The sequence below is a fragment of the Moschus berezovskii genome, chromosome 6, assembly GCF_049115385.1.
Source record: "Moschus berezovskii isolate FMDL1 chromosome 6, NW_MosBer_1.0, whole genome shotgun sequence".
Classification (NCBI taxonomy): domain Eukaryota; kingdom Metazoa; phylum Chordata; class Mammalia; order Artiodactyla; family Moschidae; genus Moschus; species Moschus berezovskii.
The window spans coordinates 79,150,943-79,169,253 of NC_142465.1; the positions used below are offsets into that span (position 1 = coordinate 79,150,943).

The 18,311-nt window shown below is 48.5% G+C and overlaps 1 protein-coding gene and 1 pseudogene across 1 annotated transcript; both read right to left on the reverse strand.

The window, feature by feature from the left end:
• Window positions 1–4,358: 4,358 nt before the first annotated feature.
• On the reverse strand, window positions 4,359–7,099 carry LOC129536967 (apolipoprotein L3 pseudogene; annotated as a pseudogene).
• LOC129536966 (zinc finger protein 215-like) lies at window positions 7,091–18,142 on the reverse strand. The gene is given in 5 exon segments (XM_088837174.1): window positions 7,091–8,041; window positions 8,044–11,420; window positions 12,702–13,032; window positions 17,484–17,619; window positions 18,019–18,142. Coding segments are annotated over 2 exon segments (885 nt in total). The 5' UTR covers window positions 8,762–11,420; window positions 12,702–13,032; window positions 17,484–17,619; window positions 18,019–18,142; the 3' UTR covers window positions 7,091–7,874.
• Between the last annotated feature and the right edge of the window lie 169 nt (window positions 18,143–18,311).

Consider the following 18,311-nt stretch of genomic DNA (forward strand, 5'->3'; position numbering starts at 1 on the left):
ATCTAAAAGGGCACATGTACATCCAGGAAGCACTAAATCTGGAGCCTGTTGACCTGAGACTTTCTCTTAAAGGTTCAGGTCCCTATTACATTCTTCTTCCTCATCCTTCAGCCTGACCTATTTGTCCAAGAATACAGACCTCTGACCCAAGTTATTCTGTGTTGTGGGAACTTGACACTGGGATTTCTGGTGCCTGGACCTAAGACCCTGCTGGCAGGGGCCTCTGGGAACAGACCGTGAGCTCCTGCAGGGGGACCTGTCCTGCTTCCTCTCCTTCCTGAGCTGTGCGCATTTGGGGCTTCTTTCCATTCTCTGACCTGGCCTGCATCCCTCCACTGCACCCTCTTCTGTGTTCACTTAGCCAGACTCAGTTTCTCTTGCTCAGACACAGGGACCTCACCTGACACAGGGGTCACTGTGGAATTGCATCAACCACACATTGAGCTCAATGAGGTCCAGCTCTAAGGATTCAGAGGACATGGGGGTGAACACTGAATAGTTGTATCACTCAGTGCCTGAAACCCTGCCCAGAAGAAGTGTGTGCAGGATGGGAATTCTCCAGGAACTGATGAAGAATTGACAAGGAATGAACTCCTATTTCTGAAGGTCGGGCAGGCGACAGCCATGACTTCTGACATGTCCAGGAAGGAGTGGAAGGGCTGGTTGAAGCCTCAGGGTAACAGTGGCTGAGAGGGAATCAGAGGCACTGAGGAAAGTCTTCCGAGGGAGGTTTGGACGAAAGCATGGAGAAGGCTCTGCAGCACGTGGGGAGGGACTTAGGGGCTGTCCTGGGATCGTTTCTAGGTCCCGGGTCTCTGGCTTCCTGCCCCGGGCTCCAGGCATGGGAGCCTGTTTGGTGCTCATCTGCTCCACGTGGAAACCCAGAGAGTTGGTGTCCCATGGAGCAGGCTCGTGGGGGTGAGAGAAACACCCAGATGCTCCCCTCTCCTTCCCAGAGAGGAGGAGCCTGAGGCATCCCATGGAGGCTCCTCAGAAGGTCCTGTCAGGTGCAATCCCAGATGGCTGACCAGGTCAGAGCATGCTTTCAGATAGACTTTCCCTCCTCCCCTGACCACTTCCCCCAGGCCTTCAGTCCTGCTCCTGGGGATGGAGTGAGCCTGGCCTCCAGCTCTGCCCTCAGGGGACCCCAGGCCCCAGCAGAATACTTTGGGCTGCACGTTTTATTGAAAGTATGTCCATTTGCCTGACGCACAGTGTGGTCAAGCAATACAAGAATGTTAGAGTTTGGAGCAGAAAAATTTTATTGCAGGGCCCCTTTCCTATTAACCTCCAGCAAAGCAAATTCTCTGCTCTGACAAGAAAGGGCAAGGTCCCAAGGCTCAACTTTAACCCTGAGGTCAGGTCTTAGCTAAGAGGAGGGTTTCCCTGTGAGGGCTGGCTACCCTGCCAGGGACCCTTCCTCCAGCACTCAGTCTAACTCCTCTTGCCAGTACCCAAGCCCTGCTGAAAAGGCAGATCTCAGCCGCTGGAGCCCTTTGGTCTCCAGAGCCTGTTCAGCCATTACCACTGAGGGAGCAGGCACCCGGCACCGAGCCAGCTCTCAGGCTTCACATTTAACCTGGAGAGATCATTATATAGGATCCATAGGAATATGTGTTGCAGCAAATGCCCTGCAGGTTAATCCCTAGCTCCCAACTGTTTCCCTTCTTAGAGAACAGCCCCCACCATAGAATGGACTTGAAGCAATGCTGGGCAATGTCCTTGCCACTTTACCCTGACCTCTGGCACCTCCTCAGGTCAACAACAGACCTCAGCTGGACCAGTTCTTGGAACGTGAATGGAGTGACTGAAGGTGGTTAAAGCTGTCACCTTAATGACAGTGTCCAGTTACTCCAGTTGCTGAGGCCTCCCTCTGTGGACTGGGACCCATGGAGACCTCCACCTCCTCAGGGCTCAGAGGTGGGGATGGATGAGAGGTTCACTGTCTTCTCAAGGATGGGCCTGGCCAGTTGGCAGCCAAGTGAATGCTCTGGAACTCTGCAGGTCACCATCCCCAGCCTGTCCTCCAACCTTCAGCTCACCTTCAGGCCTGAGGCTGGAAGGCCTGGAGGGGCGGGGAGAAGGTGGCCATCCCCTTCTTACCACACTCCGCATTGAGGGGACACCGCTGCCAGGCTGACTATTGGTGGGGTGGGACCTGCAGCTACACTGCTCCCAGGTCTCCTGCCAACAGTCTCCTAATTGTCTCGAGCTCATGCGACGAGTTGACTCACTGGAAAAGAGTCTGATGCTGGGAGGGATTGGGGGTGGGAGGAGAAGGGGACGACAGAGAATGAGATGGCTGGATGGAGTCACTGACTCTGTGGACATGAGTTTGAGTGAACTCCGGGAGTTGGTGATGGACAGGGAGGCCTGGCGTGCTGTGATTCATGGGGTCGCAAAGAGTCAGACACGACTGAGCGACTGAACTGAACTGAACGGCTGTAGGACCCTGCCGCTATTACACCGGGAGGCTTTGGGCATCTGTGCTCAGAGTCACGGGTGCCAGAGAAGAGCTGAAGGTGGGTGCTGCTAAGGTCTATATTCTTAAGGGTCATTCTAGCCCCATGGGGAATAGATGGTTGGGGATAGGGCAGTGCCCCAAGGTAAACACAGGAAGATGGTTCTGGAAGCTCCTGCAGGAGTCCTGGTGAAATGTGAAGGCAGCCTGGGTGAGGCGTGTGCTGTCTCTCTCTCCCCTCTGTTTATGGATGACCCCCCCTCACACCTGCACACAAGCCCTCTGCCCTCAATCACCCTTGGGTGCCCTGTGTCCATGCTTGTCCCCGGGGCTGGAGGAGGAGTATCCCCATGCTCAGCCCAAGTCAGATGACATGGACTCCCCTGGGTGTCCCATGGGGCCTGGGGGCTCCAAGGTCTGAGGGAAACGACTGGCTGGCAGGTGGGAGGAGCCATGGAGGACACGGGCCCTGAGATCCTGGGAGACAGGCTCATGGGGAAGGAGCTCAGGCATTTGGAGCCCTGGTGAGCCCATCAGTCAACACAATGAAGCCTCAGTGAATCAGCTCATATTTATTGAACCAGAGTCTAGAAAACACTAGGTAGGGAGAGCCAGACAGACTTGGAATATCTCATCAAGCACCAAACCCACCTGAGGAAGAAATGGATGCTCCAAGAGGCTGTGTCCGTTGGCCCCAGGCTGGTTGACTTCCTTGACTCACTGCAAAGTTCGTGACCTATTGCTGCCTATTGCTTTAATTTTTCTTCCTTTTTTTCTAATCAACCTCAGTTCCCACGCAACATTTGAAATATCATGGGAACTTCACTGGTCTGTTGCTTCTCCCTGGACCCAAAGAGCCCCTGGCAACCTGTCAAATGTTTTCTCTACTGTGTTGTCATCATCATCATTGCGGCCGCTTCCATCGTTGCCGCTATCATTATTCAGGAGTCACTGCCTGAAGACCTACATAGATGTTTCTTCAAAGAAGACATACAACAGGTGACCAACAGGCACATGAACAGATGCTCAACCTCATTAATTATTCAGTTCAGTTCAGTTGCTCAGTCGTGTCCGACTTCTTGCGACCCCATGAATCACAGCACGCCAGGCCTCCTTGTCCATCACCAACTCCCGGAGTTCACTCAAACTCATGTCCATCCAGTCAGTGAAGCCATCCAGCCATGTCATTCTCTGTCGTCCTCTTCTCCTCCTGCCCCCAATCCCTCCCAGCATCAGAGTCTTTTCCAGTGAGTCAACTCGTCGCATGAGGTGGCCAAAGTATTGCAGTTTCAGCTTTAGCATCTGTCCTTCCAATGAACACCAGGATTGATCTCCTTTAGAATGGACTGGTTGGATCTCCTTGCAGTCCAAGGGACTCTCAAGAGTCTTCTCCAACACCACAGTTCAAAAGCATCAATTCTTCGACGATCAGCTTTCTTCACAGTCCAACTCTCACATCCATACATGACTACTGGAAAAACCATAGCCTTGACTGGATGGACCTTTGTTGGCAAAGTAATGTCTCTGCTTTTTAATACACTATCCAGGTTGGTCATAACCTTCCTTCCAAGGAGTAGGCGTCTTTTAATTTCCTGGCTGCAATCAGCATCTGCAGTGATTTTGGAGCCCAAAAAAATAAAGTCTGACACTGTTTCCCCATCTATTTCCCAAGAAGTGATGGGACTAGATGCCATGATCTTAGTTTTCTGAATGTTGAGCTTCAAGCCAACCTTTTCACTCTCCTCTTTCACTTTCATCAAGAGGCTTTTGAGTTCCTCTTCACTTTCTGCTATTAATTATTCAGTTCAGTTCAGTTCAGTCGCTCAGTCATGTCGACTCTTTGCGACCCCATGAATCACAGCACGCCAGGCCTCCCTGTCCATCACCAACTCCCGAGTTCACTCAAACTCATGTCCATCGAATTGGTGATGCCATCCAGCCATCTCATTCTCTTTCGTCCCCGTCTCCTCCCACCCCCAATCTCTCCTAGCATCAGGAAGTGCAAATCAAAACTACAATAAGGTATCAGCTCACACCAATCAGAGGGACCATTATCTAAATGTCTACAATAATCAATGCTGGAGAAGATGTATAGAAAGGGAACCCCCCTACACTGGTGGGAAGGTAAATTGGTACAGTCACTATAGACGACAGTATGGAGGTTTCTTGAAAAACTAAAAATATAGTTATCATATGATCCAGCAATCCCACTTCAGGGTAAATACCTGGAAAGGGGAAAGCTCAAATTTGAAAAGATACATGCACCCCAATGTCTATAGAATGCTATTGACAATAGCCTAGACATGGAAGTAACCTAGATGTCCATCAGCAGATGAATGGGTAAAGGCAATGTGGTACATATATACAATAGAATATTACTCAGCCATAAAAAGGAATGAAATAATGCCCTTTATAGCAACACGTATGGATTCAGAGCTGATGATACTAAGTGAAGTAAGTCAGACAAAGACAAATATATGAAATCACTTATTAGAGGAAAGTTAAAAATACTAGGGGAATTCTCTGGTGGTCTTTTGGTTAGGATTCAGTGTTTTCACAACCGTAGCTCAGGTTCATCCCTGGTTGGGAAAACTGAGAGCTCCCAAATGGCTTAGCGTGGCCAAAAGGAAAAAAAAAAAAAGAGTTCAAATGAACTTATTTACAAAACAGAAACACTTACAGAAAACAACCTTATTATTACCAAAGTGGGGAGGGATAAATTAGTATGGGATTAACTGATGCATATTACCATACATAAAATAAACGACAAGGACTGACTATATACTACAGGGGATAGAATTCAAAATTTTTAACCTGTGATGGAAAAAAAATTAAAAATAATATAGATATAAACAAAAATACATGTATAACTGGATCACTTTGCTGTATACCTGAAACTAACAGAATATTGCAAATCAACTTTGCTTTTATAAAAAACCAAAAAAGAGTAATCACTGCCTAATTAAGATAAACCTGCTGGGATCAAAGGTGAGTTGATGCTGGAGAAGGAGGGCTAGAAGCCATCACTCTTCCTGCTGGGGCATCAGACCCTGGGGAGGGTGGTAGGGAGGGACCCTTGCTGCTTCTCCTGGACCCCAACTGTCCTAACTCCTGGCCTTTTCCATTTTCCATTTTTCCTGGTCTCTCACTGCTAGTTCCCATGCCTCTCCCATTATTCTGCCCCCAGTGTCTTCTTTAGTCCAAAATAAGTGGTTTCTCCCCCGACCCCCACCTCCCAGTTCAGGCCCCTTCCTACTCTCTCTCCATCTACCACCCGCATGCATCCCTCCCCCGCTGTGCTCAGCTACAGAAACACCAAATTCCTAACAGTCAGCTCGGAAGGAAAGTTATGACCAACCTAGAGAGCATATTAAAAAGCAGAGACATTCCTTTCCCAACAAAGGTCCATCTAGTCAAGGCTATGGTTTTTCCAGTGGCCACATATGGATGTGAGAGTTGGACTGTCAAGAAAGCTGATCACCGAAGAATTGATGCTTTTGAACTGTGGTGTTGGAGAAGACTCTTGAGAGTCCCGTGGACTGCAAGGAGATCCAACCAGTCCATTCTAAAGGAGATCGGTCCTGGGTGTTCATTGGAAGGACTGATGCTGAAGTTGAAACTCCAATACTTTGACCACCTGATGTGAAGAGCTGACTCATTTGAAAAGGCCCTGATGCTGGGGATGATTGAGGGCAGGAGGAGAAGGGGACAACAGAGGATGAGATGGTTGGATGGCATCGCCAACTCAATGGACATGAGTTTGAGTGAACTCTGGGAGTTGGTGATGGACAGGGATGCCTGGTGTGCTGTGATTCATGGGGTCGCAAAGAGTCGGACATGACTGAGTGACTGAACTGAACAGTCAGCTCCATCAATATTATTTTGCAATCTTACCCTCTAGCAAGTTGCCTCTGGGGCTTGGCCACTCACGTATCCCTGGTCCCTGCACTACCCTGGGGTGCCTGAATTGAGGCCTACTTCACACGCTCATAGATCTGGGTGAGCACCTCCAAATTCATCTCCAGTTTCTGGGCCTGTTCTCTCAGTCTCTCTGCAGACTCTGTCTTTGCCCCACCCTGCAAGTCCTGTGAATCTTTCACCAGGGACCATATGTCGAACGGGAGGAACAAACCTGCAGAGACTCCACAATACATGTGAGTTCTTCTGGTCATTGCAAGAGCTGTGCCTCCAAAAGCTGCTCTCACCAGCTGGGTGCTTTGGCCAGAGACTCGCCCAGCTACTAACTGAGGGTTGCCTTTGGCCATCCTGATGGCATGGATATGCTTCCTAAAATCTTTCGCTTCATAGAGACTTTTTCCACTGGAAATCTTCTGGGCTATGCTATGGAAATTGAGTTGGTTCTACTTACGACATGTTTACGAGTTCCACGATGCTGGTGGACACACCTGTCACAGCAGCTGCTGCTCCCAGCCCTAATCCTGTGGCTTAGAGTCCCAGACTGATGCCCCCTGTAAAGGGAGCCAGAACCAGGCCAAGGATAGTCAGGATGCCAGATGCAATGCTGGTGGAACTGGCTACCACACTGGAGATGATGCAGTCCCTGTGCACCTCGTCAACACTGTCTGTGCATTCACGCAACATTTTTATGGTCTTCTCCAGCTTCCGTTTAATCTGAGGAAACTCCTAAAAACCTCTTTCTGTCTGGCTGGTCCAGATATTCACATAGTACAACTGCCTCTTCCCTGTAACAGTGAGCATCAAAGGATGCTGGTGCTGCTAAATCACATCAGTCGTGTCCAACTCTGTGCGACTCCATAGACGGCAGCCCACCAGGCTCCCCCATCCCTGGGATTCTCCAGGCAAGAACACTGGAGTGGGTCACCATTTCCTTCTCCAATGCATGAAAGTGAAAAGTGAAAGTGAAGTCACTCAGTCGTGTCCGACTCCAAGCAACCCCATGGACTGCAGCCCACCAGGCTCCTCTGCCCATGGGATTTTCTAGGCAAGAGTACTGGAGTGGGTTGCCATTGCCTTCTCTGTCAAAGGATGAAGAAAGACAATTTGCTTGTCTGTAAAATAGACTCAACAAGATCTACCACAGAGATTATGAATTAAGTGGAAAATTTATTGTATAAATTGTGTATGTTGGTCGCTCAGTCATGTCCGACTCTCTGCAACCCCATGGACTGTAGCTTGCCAGGCTCCTCTGTCCATGGGATTCTCCAGGCAATAATACTGGAGTGGATTGCCATTTCCTTCTCCGGGGGATCTTCCCAACCCAGAGATCGAAGCCGGGTCTCCCACATTGCAAGCAGATTCTTTACTGTCTGAGCCACTTATTTTCAATATATTCAAAGTCTCCCTCCTCAGTGTAGACTATATTAGGAATGAAAATTTGTGGCAAATTTATGTCCCAGGGTTCCTGATTCCTATATAACGAGTCATCACTGTTCTAGGCATCTAAAGGAAAACGTCCACCTTCGATCAGTCTTGTCATAATCACTGCATGGGATGATTCTTCTCCAGAAATTCTTTGTTTTGGGACTAATTCCTGATTTTCTGAAATTCTCTCTCTGTCAAAAACAGCTGTTCTTGGGATTTCTTGCTCCATTATCCAACTTTCTTACTCTCCAACTTGGAGGTCTCAACTGGTTTGGAAAGTAGATGCTCTTTGTGCAGTGAATTCAGGTTCCTATAGTTCCCCAGCATCACACGCCTGTACAGGCTCTTTACAGCAGGGTCCAGTTGCCCCCACTCTTCTTTGCTGAATTCCACAACCACATCTTTGAATTTCACTGTTTCCTGGGATTTGCCTGTTATCAAGTCAGCTTCCATTTTCTCTTTCTTGAAGCTCCTTTTCTGATGTAAGACAGAAACCTTGCAGGTTATACCTTCATCTTCAAGCATATCAATCACATCCTGTATGAGGCTCACCACTTCTTTGCTATTCTTCGGATGTTGTAAATTCACCCAAGTCCTGACTTCTTCAGGGAGAATTGTCAGGAACTGCTCCAGCACCAATAGCTCTAGAATCTGCTTCTTTGTATGAATTTCTGGCCTCAGCCACTGAAGACTGAGCTCCCAGAGTTGGCTCAGGGCTTCACGAGGCCCAGACACTTCCAAATACTGGAAATGCCTGAATTTCTGACAAGAGGCCTCACAGTCATCTGTCTCCATGACTGGGATGGTTTCCTGCTGCCAAGATGTATCTGTTCTCAGGACCTCACTTTGTCCATGAGGAGCCAGGTTATGAAGTTTTGAGATAGTCATTGTATAAATTAAATGGAAATAATTATACAAATTAAAATTTTTTTCAACATTAAACCCATGTTTGGACATTGTTGATGCTCCGTATACTTATTCAATCATGGAAAAAATAAGTAAAGGATCTTAGGATACTCTTGACTTCAGAGAGGCGTTTGATAAAGACATCTCAGAGGCAGGTCAACACCAACACTTACGAAGAGTTGGTAGAGTAGGAACGCCACAGATAAACTAAGAGAAGTGGGACTAGAGCAGAAAACCTACATTCAAGGGACTCGGCATGTTGTGAGGAGTCAACCTGTTCTTTGCCCTTGGCTACTGGGAAGTGGTTCCTAAGCCCCTAGAATAGTCTGGCTGATACGAGTGTCCTCATCTGCGTGGGCCTTTGGCCACTGGACAGTCTGACAAAGTGACGTAATGGGGCCTTGTGTCATATGGTATCAGTTCCGACTGGTGGAGAAGCTGGACTCTAGGGCACTTGTCTGACCTCGGGGAGGGGCTAGAGATGACAGGTCACGGTAATTTGTTTTTAAACAGGGTGAGCATCCCTGGTGGGCAGTTCTCTGTGTGTCCTGCCACACACTGAATTCAGGAAAGTAACTCATCCTGAGGACAATGGAAGCTTCATGTGTGAAACCCGCCCAGCCTGCCCTGTGGCTGATGGGAACCTGAATCCTGTCCTGTTATAAACTGGAGTCATGAAGCTTCCAGTGATCTCTAAGCATCCCTCTAGGGAAAACTCGAACCTGAAGGTGGTTTTTTGGACCCCAGAAATTTACCGTTGGTGTCAAACGTAAGGACAGTCCAGGGGACTGTACCTTCTGATTTTGCAGACTGGCTACTTCAGTGTATGGAGAATATTTTTAAAATCAAAACTTAGAGCTAGAAGGACCTTTAATGATCATTTTGCCTGGCATCTATCTGCTCTCCCCCAAGCCTGACAACCTTGGCTTTCACAGAAGGTCACTGGGTCCACCCACTGCCCCAACTGACAGGGAAGCCAGAGCTGTGCTCTGAGCCTTGGTTCCCCATGGCTCTCCAGCCCACCTCACTGACTCCTGACCCATCACCCAGCTCCCTGACCTCTCAGGGGTCACCAGCTTGCCACCTTAGCTGTAACTCGTCCTGAGGACAATGGAAGAAGCTTCGTGTGTGAAACCCGTCCAGACTCTGTCCTGTGGCTGATGGGAACCTGAATCCTGCTCTGCAATAAACTGTAACTGGAGTTCTGACATCTTTCAGTGCTCAGCACCCCTGACCTTGCAGGTGTCACCAGCCTAACTCACACTTTACCTGTGACAGCTTCACCTGACTGCCCCCCAAGGCCATGTGCAACTTTATGGAACCTCTAAAGATTCAAGAGACTTTAGGAAACACCCATCTGAATGGCTCAGCCTGAAGAAATCAGCACTTGCACAGCTGGTGGAGGAAGTGTTTTTCTCTTGTTGGGGATGCATGAGGCTCCTCAGAATCCTTCAAATGACACGCAATCACAGCCACTCGTGACCCTGGAGGGCTCACTGAGCCACATGGAATTCCCACTGTGAGGGCAACTCCACGTAGATTAGAAGAGGGTCCCAGATGGAGTGAGAAGCCAGGTCCCAGGCAGGGTGTGGAGGACACGACCACCACAGGACCCTCCACCCAGGGCCCTCTAGCCCAGCATGAGGGGATCCCATCAGGGAGGAAAGAAATGTCCCCCCTCCCATTCAGGGGACCTCTGCTAGGGTCACAGCCCCTTCAGTTTGTGTCCTTGAGGCCCACTCTCCTCACTCTAGTCCTGGCCCTGCTGCCCAAGCCTGCCTACTAGTCCTCCAACCTGGACCCTCTGCTCCACCCTGACCCTGGGTCTGACCCTGGTCCAGGCCTCCCTGGCCCTTATGATTGTACTTGGTTCCCCACGTCTGACCCTGCAGTTCACTGTGAGGCCATCACCATAGTCCATCAGATTGACTTGCTATTCCCAGTTGGAAACAGGACAGATCTGGGGCTCCAAGACATAAGCCCCAAGCCCCAGAGCTGGGCTGGACTAGAGCCAGGACCCCACCAGCTCCATCCAGTTCCTTTCCAGCCTCTCTGTCTTATTGGCCAGCAGGATCCTGCAGGGTTGATACAGTTCCTAATCAAAGGGCTCAAGTCAGAATCCCTGGGAATGCAAAATGATGTTGATGTCAGGATTTCCTGACTTTTCACAAAGGAAGTTCTACTTGGTTCTCATCTCCTGGAATAAGGCCATTGGCCCCTGACTCTTTCCAACAGGTTATTTTAAAAGTTAATATTAATTGAGCACATACTCTATGTCAGCCATCATGCAAAGCACTTTGCATACATGATCTCAGTGTCCTGTCAATAAAACTGAACAGATGAAAAAAGTAACGGCAAGTAGATCAGTAATTTGTCCAAGGCCACATAACCTGCTCCTTCCTTACAAGTTTCATCTCTTCTTGGTCTGAGACCATTCACTGGCAGTGAATGACATGGAGGAAACATTCTTCATGGATTCTTGAGAAGGAACATTCTCAACCCCACCACACCATAGGATCCTGCCAGGAAGAGGTGTGCCTGCCAGGAGGAAACCAACCTGGGGCCTGAAGATCTGTGTGACCTTCCTGGTGCACTTGTGCAGTTTACCTGGACAAGTTGACCTCAGCCACAAAACTCTCCAAGGCTTTGTCTTGAGCAAGCAGTTGTTGCAGTTTTTCCCTCGCTCCGTTGAGCAAAAATATTCTGAGTGCTAGGCAGAAAAAAAGAAAATTGGAGAAATTATGGTGTAAGGTAAATGGTACTGAGGATCAAGTGATTAAAGTTCGTCTTTCTGAGCAGCGATGACCTGGGGTACTTTTGGTGGAATCACCTGGGGTTATAGATGGAACTGTTTTCCCTCCACCCCTCAGTTCATATGTTGAAGTTTTAACACCCTGGTGACTGTATTTGAAGATAGGGCCTTTAAGGAGGTAATTATGGTAAAATGAGGTCATAAGTGTGGGGCCCTAATCCAATAAGAATGGTGTCCTTATTAGAGGAGACACCAGATCTCTCTCTCTCTCCTTCTCTCTTTCCTGCAACATGAAGTGTTCTTAGTTTTTCTCTTTTTCCTGGGTCATTAAGGGAGAAAGGAACCTAGGGCTCACATGGAGGGAAGCCAGAACACTAAATCTGTGTATTGATTGATTGGGGAGGGGTGGGGAGGGGTAATAACTGAGCACCTGGGGATCTGCAGGGATATTTGAGGTCAAAAGGACCTGCATGAGGCAATCACTTGGTAAGCAGGTGCACTGTACAGGTGCCCTAACACAGTTAGGGGAAGGGGTGATCCTGGGGGAGGGGAGAAATTTCCACCTGGAACTAACATATTCCAGGTAGAGGGGACAGAACCTACTGTGTGCAGGCACTGGCCCAGGCCATGAACACACATTACATTTCATCCTCATAACAATAAAGGGATATTTTATTCCCATTTTATAGGTGAGGTCAGATAATTGTGCTCCAGGTCACACAGGTGGGAGGCAGAAAAGACCAGATGGAGGTTCAGTTCAGGATCCGCTGACCCTCGCAGAGCAGCTGGGTGGGTGGTAGGGCAAGAGTTGGAGGAAAGGCCTCTGTGTTGACGCCCCAGGGTCTGAGAGCAGGAGGAGGCTCGGACCAAGGGAGAGGGCAGGAGAAGCTCCAGGGACCCTGGGGGACCTCCTCTTCCTGCCCCGTCTGGCCTTCAGGACTTCCTCTGCTGTCCCCCTCCCTATGGGCTGTCCTGGCCTCACTTCTGAGTCACTTGCTAGAGGGCAGTGGGGGAGGAAGTGATCACCTTGCAAGTGGCTCCCTAAGGAGAGGACTGAGAAAGAGGCTCTGTGGACACACCCCCATTGGAGGAACTTCATGTGGCCCCTCTGGGGGGCTCCAGGATGCATATCCATCCCCTTCTTGGTTCTTGACTCCTCTATATGTTAACTCTGCCTGGAGCCACGACCCTCAATTCTAGGTCACATAGGAACCATCCAGAAAAGAGGCAGCCAATTACCTGGGTGGGGGGGGGGGTAGATGTTAAACCTCATGGTGGCAGCAGCAGGGTTTCAGAGATGTCCCTTCAGCTTCTTGTCTGAATCAGGTTTGAAGGAGGTGTGGCTTCATCCTTGAGGATGAGAGAACAGATGGTTGCCTCCATCACCAGTGAGCAGTGGCTGCAGAGAGCAGTGAGGGGCAAAGTCTCTGGTGGGTTCCCTTGGGACGGCCACCGGTGCCACCAGGGACTTAACCCAGCATGGTTCTCTGTCTCCTGGGCTCTGCTGGCTACTAGTTAAGGAAAGTTGCTCATCTCCCACCAGCTCTCTCCAAGTCAGAGTCCTGCTCTCCTGTTGGGGCACAAGGAGAAGGTAATCAGAGAGGAGACAGCCATTTATGAAGTCATAGGAACAATAAAATCAAAGACAAGAACTGATAGGAAGGAATACTCTAGAAATTCCATGAAGTTGGGGACATTTTCTTTATTCTTCGGTAATTACTACTACTGATCCAGAGTCTATGACATGCAGGCTCCTGAAATTCACCTAAACTTCAGTTAGTCAAAGTTTTCATGCTGGTGCCAGAGCCTGGACTTGAACTATAGCCTTTCTCATCCAAAACCCAGGTTTGTGATGACTATACTCTACTCCCTTTAATGTGGGCTTCCCAGGTGGCCCAGTGGTAAACAATCTGCCTGCCAACGCAGAAGATGTAAGACTCTCAAATTGGATCCCTGAGTTGAGAAGATCCCCTGGAGGAGGAATTGGAACCCACTCCAGTATTCTTCCCTGGACAGAGGAGCCTGGTAGACTACAGTCCACAGATCACAAAAAGGGACTGAGTTTGCACTCCCTTTAATATAGAAAAATATTTGTTTGTGGATAGCTGTTAGTTGGCAAGTGACTCTTTCTATTCCCAAATGATGTGTTCCTTCCTTTGCTTGAGTCCCTGCCTTGATAAAGTTCCTGGTGCCACAGCTCTGACAGCCCACACCCTCCTTGCTTCTGCAAAAGCCTCTATGCCACAAGGGCCTGGAGTCCACCCAGCCCTGCCCTGGACGGCCCTGAACCTGGATGGGGCCAAGTCCTCTCTACTGCCCTCTACTGAGTGTTGAACTTTAGGTTGTTTCTAATTCTTTATGTAAATAATAGTGTAAGCAACAGTCTTCTTATATAAAACTTTGCTTGTATTTTTTTTCTATGTCAGATTTTATTATTCCCAAATTAAATGAAAGGGAATATAGCTCCTCAAGGGCAATTCGTTCCTTGTTTCATCTACTCTGATCTCTAATTTTCTCCAGGCTCCTTTCTAGAAAGTTCCATGTGTGTTTAATTGGGTATGGGACTTAATCTTCCCCACTCTCTCAGATGTTTGTACCTTCATCTTGCTGGATGGGAGGAAAACCCAACTAGCTCACAGGCCCCAGAGAGGGAAATGAGGCTCTCAAGGAAAAATGGCCAAGACGGAGATGGGAGAGAAAACAGGGGAGCTAAACCAACAAGAAATAGGAGTCAAGAAAAAAAATTAACAACAAAGTGCGTTTAAAACAGACTTCTCCAGTTAGCATTTCGAATAAAATAGCTAACAGTTAACTCCAACCCTTTGTACTGTGTCTGTGCTCCTGGAGTTCTCTTGAAGCTGTAATTCTTGAAACTCTGGCGGCAGCACCAGACATAAATCTCATATTATTAAACCTTTTGGTGGTCATTTTTTTCTCAAAACAAATGGACAAATTCGTAAGCCCTGTTACCCATTTTGGCTTCCCTGGGGCTCAGTCAGAAAAGAATCCACCTGCAATGCAGGAGACGTGGGTTCGATCCCTGTCTCTTCTATGCTACTCCTCCTGTCTAGGACTAGCAGGGCACCCCCTGCCCTCCTGGATTACAGCCTGGCTAAAATATGAGGTGTGGGGATCCCTTATGGAGACATGAAACAACCAGCTTCTCAAAGACACAGCACAATCCCCGTTTTACCTGCAGTGCAGTAAGTCCATCTGTTTTCCTTGTCTGTCTGGATGAAAAGCTCTTTCTGACAGACAGTATTATCAGATTTCTGAGTGTACTCCCTTTATAGGCATCCCCTGCTTTCCAAAAGATTAGCCTCTGCCAATAAACTGTGATGTGAGAGCTAGATTGTCTATGCTCTATGCCATTTTGATTTGTGAAATTTTCATAGGAACCCTGTGCATTCAGGTGGCAGGAAACACCTGTATTTCCTCACGTCTCCTTACTCCAGCTATGATATTATTAATGAGGAGAGGAAGAGAGAATTGTGGGAAAACAATGGGACTTATCTAAAATCTGATGCATGCCTGACCCTTGATTCAGACATTCCAAAGCCTGGGACAGGCTTCTCCAAAGTCCTCCTGTTTCCCAGAAACACCCTTTCCAGGAAGTGGCCTATCAGAGACTGACAGAGGAGAACGCCCCATATTGTAATCCAGGGCCAAGCGTGGCTGTGGGGCCCAGCTCCCTCCAGCCTCTCTCTCTCTGGTCCCTAAGTGCTGCTGGGAACTCTGGGGGAAGAGAGTGGAGTCATACCCTGACTGCCACGGAGGCTGCTTTGAAGACACAAGAAAAGGTGTGCTTCTTTTTGACTGAGTGCTGGAGTGGATTGCCTTGTCCTTCATCAGGGGATCTTCCAGACCCAGGGATTGAACCCATGTCTCTCATGTCTCCTGCATTCGCAGGCGGGTTCTTTACCGCGAGCACCACCTGGGAAGACCTTGACTGAGAAAAGTACTCATTAAATATGTACCGTTAAATATGTCCTGCTTGAAAGAGAAGAAGGAGAAAAGGAGAAAGGGGAAGGAGTAGAAGGAAGAGGAAGAAAGAAAAAGCTTCTAGTCAATCAATCAGTGAGTCCCAGAGAGACCTAAATGTAAACCTGAAAGAAAACACTACAAAGGCCCTAGAAAAAAAAATGTTAAAAATAAGATTGATTTGATGAAACCTTGCTAGTCAAGACACAAATCCCATAGGTCATAAAGAAAAGTCTGATTTATTTGTCCTCTAAATATTAAAACATGCAAAGGACACCATAAACCAGGTCAGATTATAAGGAGAGACCAGCAGACACTGTTTGCAACACCTAGAGTCAACAAGGTGAAAATCCACAGAAAAAGACTGAAACCAGTTTTTAAAAATTGAGTAACAGGGACTTCCCTGGTGGTTCAGTGGTTAAATCGCCTTGCAATATAGGGCACCCGGGTTTGCTCTCTGGTCAAGGAACTAAGATCCCACATGCCATGGAGCAACTCAGCCCATTTGCTTCAACTAGGACCTGACAGACTCAAATTTAAAAAGTATATATATATATATATATATAATTTGAGTAAGAAGCTGAAGAAACAATTCCCAGGGAGGTGACTTGCCCAGGGTGACACAGCTCTCCATGGGCAGAGTGGAGGCCAAGACCAGATTTTCTGACATGGATATGTGAGAGAGGGAACATGGTTTTAGTAACCCAAAAGTTTCCAGCATTGTCTTTGCCTGTAAAACACATAGATCAAAGCCCATGTCCTCCTGTTATACTGATGTGTTCACAGCTTGACTTTTTGTCTTAAAATTATAAAACCGAAATCATAATGTGGGCATTGTAAAGCAAGCCCTGCGTCTCCCCACTGGTCTCCTGTTCCTCTCCCCTCAGGCCTCAGTTCCCCCTGCACGGACTGCCACTGAGCAGGCATTCAAGAGACAAGGCGATGATAAACCTGGATTCCTTGTATCTCAAGAAGAAACCAGAATTGAAAGAAACACATGTACTCCAATGTTCATCGCAGCACTGTTTAAAATAGCGAGGACATGGAAGCAACCTAGATGTCCATCTGCAGATGAATGGATAAGAAAGCTTTGGTACATATACATAATGGAGTATTATTCAGCCATTAAAAAGAATACTTTTGAATCAGTTCTAATGAGGTGGATGAAACTGGAGCCTATTATACAGAGTGAAGTAAGCCAGAAAGAAAAACACCAATACAGTATACTAACGCATATATATGGAATTTAGAAAGATGATAACGATAACCCTGTATACAAGACAGCAAAAGAGACACAGGTGTATAGAACAGTCTTTTGGACTCTGTGGGAGAGGGCGAGGGTGGGATGATTTGGGAGAATGGCATTGAAACATGTATATTATCATATGTGAAACGAATCGCCAGTCCAGGTTCGATGCATGAGACAGGATGCTCAGGGCTGGTGCACTGGGATGACCCAGAGGGATGGGATGGGGAGGGAGGTGGGAGGGGGGTTCAAGATGGGGAACACATGTACACCCGGGGCGAATTCATGTCAATGTATGGCAAAACCAACCAATATAATATTGTAAAGTAATTAGCCTCCAATAAAAAAATAAAAATAAAAAAAGAGGGACCCTTTCCTCCATCAGCTGTGGTGCAGCATCTGCGGGCAGCCTCAAGGTGGCCAGTCCGCAGCAGGAGAAGCTCTGACTCCTCTTTCCTCCTCCACCTCCTCCGTTTCCTTCAGTTTCCCAAAGGGCTGAGCACCTGCAACCTACATCTTCCTTCTGGGGTGTCAGCTCTGGTGTCAGGAGCACATATTCCAAGCTGAGCCCATCTGAGCAGGTGTCGCCCTCCCTCTGCACTGTCCCGGGGCCCAGGGGGTGGGAGGAAGCTGCCAGACCCACCTGCCTCCACACACAGGCTCTGCCCCTGCTTAACCTGCTGCCTCGGCCATGACCTCACCTCTCTGAGCTTCCTTTCCTTCTTCGGTCAACTAGTGACAATCATCCTTTTCTCAGACAGTTGTCAGGATGGGGAGATGGGTGGGGGTCTTACCTCCCTGCTGACCCAGGAATCTTCTCTGGCCGAGTGTGAACAAGATCCAGTTGTTCTCAGCTTTGCAAATGCAGCCACAAGCTGTGTGTCTCTGCAATAAACCACACATCCTGTGGGTCCAGATAAACCCAGAGGACTGAAAGGGGAAATTGAACACCCTCAGTTCTGAGTCACTTGGGTCAAATACTCTGCCCACCAGGCCCCACCCTGGGCTTTTCCCACCCTCCCACTGCTTCCCTTAGAGGAACGAGCCCAATCTTGACATTCTAGGTCATTCTTGGCTCAGTTCACCCTGCTCTGCACTCCTTGAAAAAGGACCTGCCACCAACACACTGGAGGCCCTTGGCCTCAGCCCATAGGCTTCTTCCCAGCCCCTTCTGCCTTCTCTGCCCACCCACACTCACTAGCCTGCTTGCCTTATTCACCTTCATGCCACCAGCATGTGACCCAGTCCCAGAAAATGCCACCTGCTCACTGCATACTGGTCATACTGCTGCTGCTGAGTGTCACGTCCACGCAGATTCTAGGTACTTACTTACAGAGGACCTTCTGCCAGGGTCACCTGCTGAAACCACCTGGAAGATCATATTCATGCAGCAAAGCCCAAATCTGACATCACCTCCTCTGAGAAGCCCTCTAGGACATTCCCCTGTAGAGTCCACAGTCCCCTGCTCTGCTTCCGTGGCACCTGGGTGAGGAGCCTAAGGCCACTCCTCTGACACTCTGTCTATGCCCCTCCCACTCCTTTTGATCAGGTCCCTCTAGACTTAGCCTGGCTGGCAGGGACGGAACTAGTGTCTTTGGTCCCAGTGACCCACAGGAGGAGGC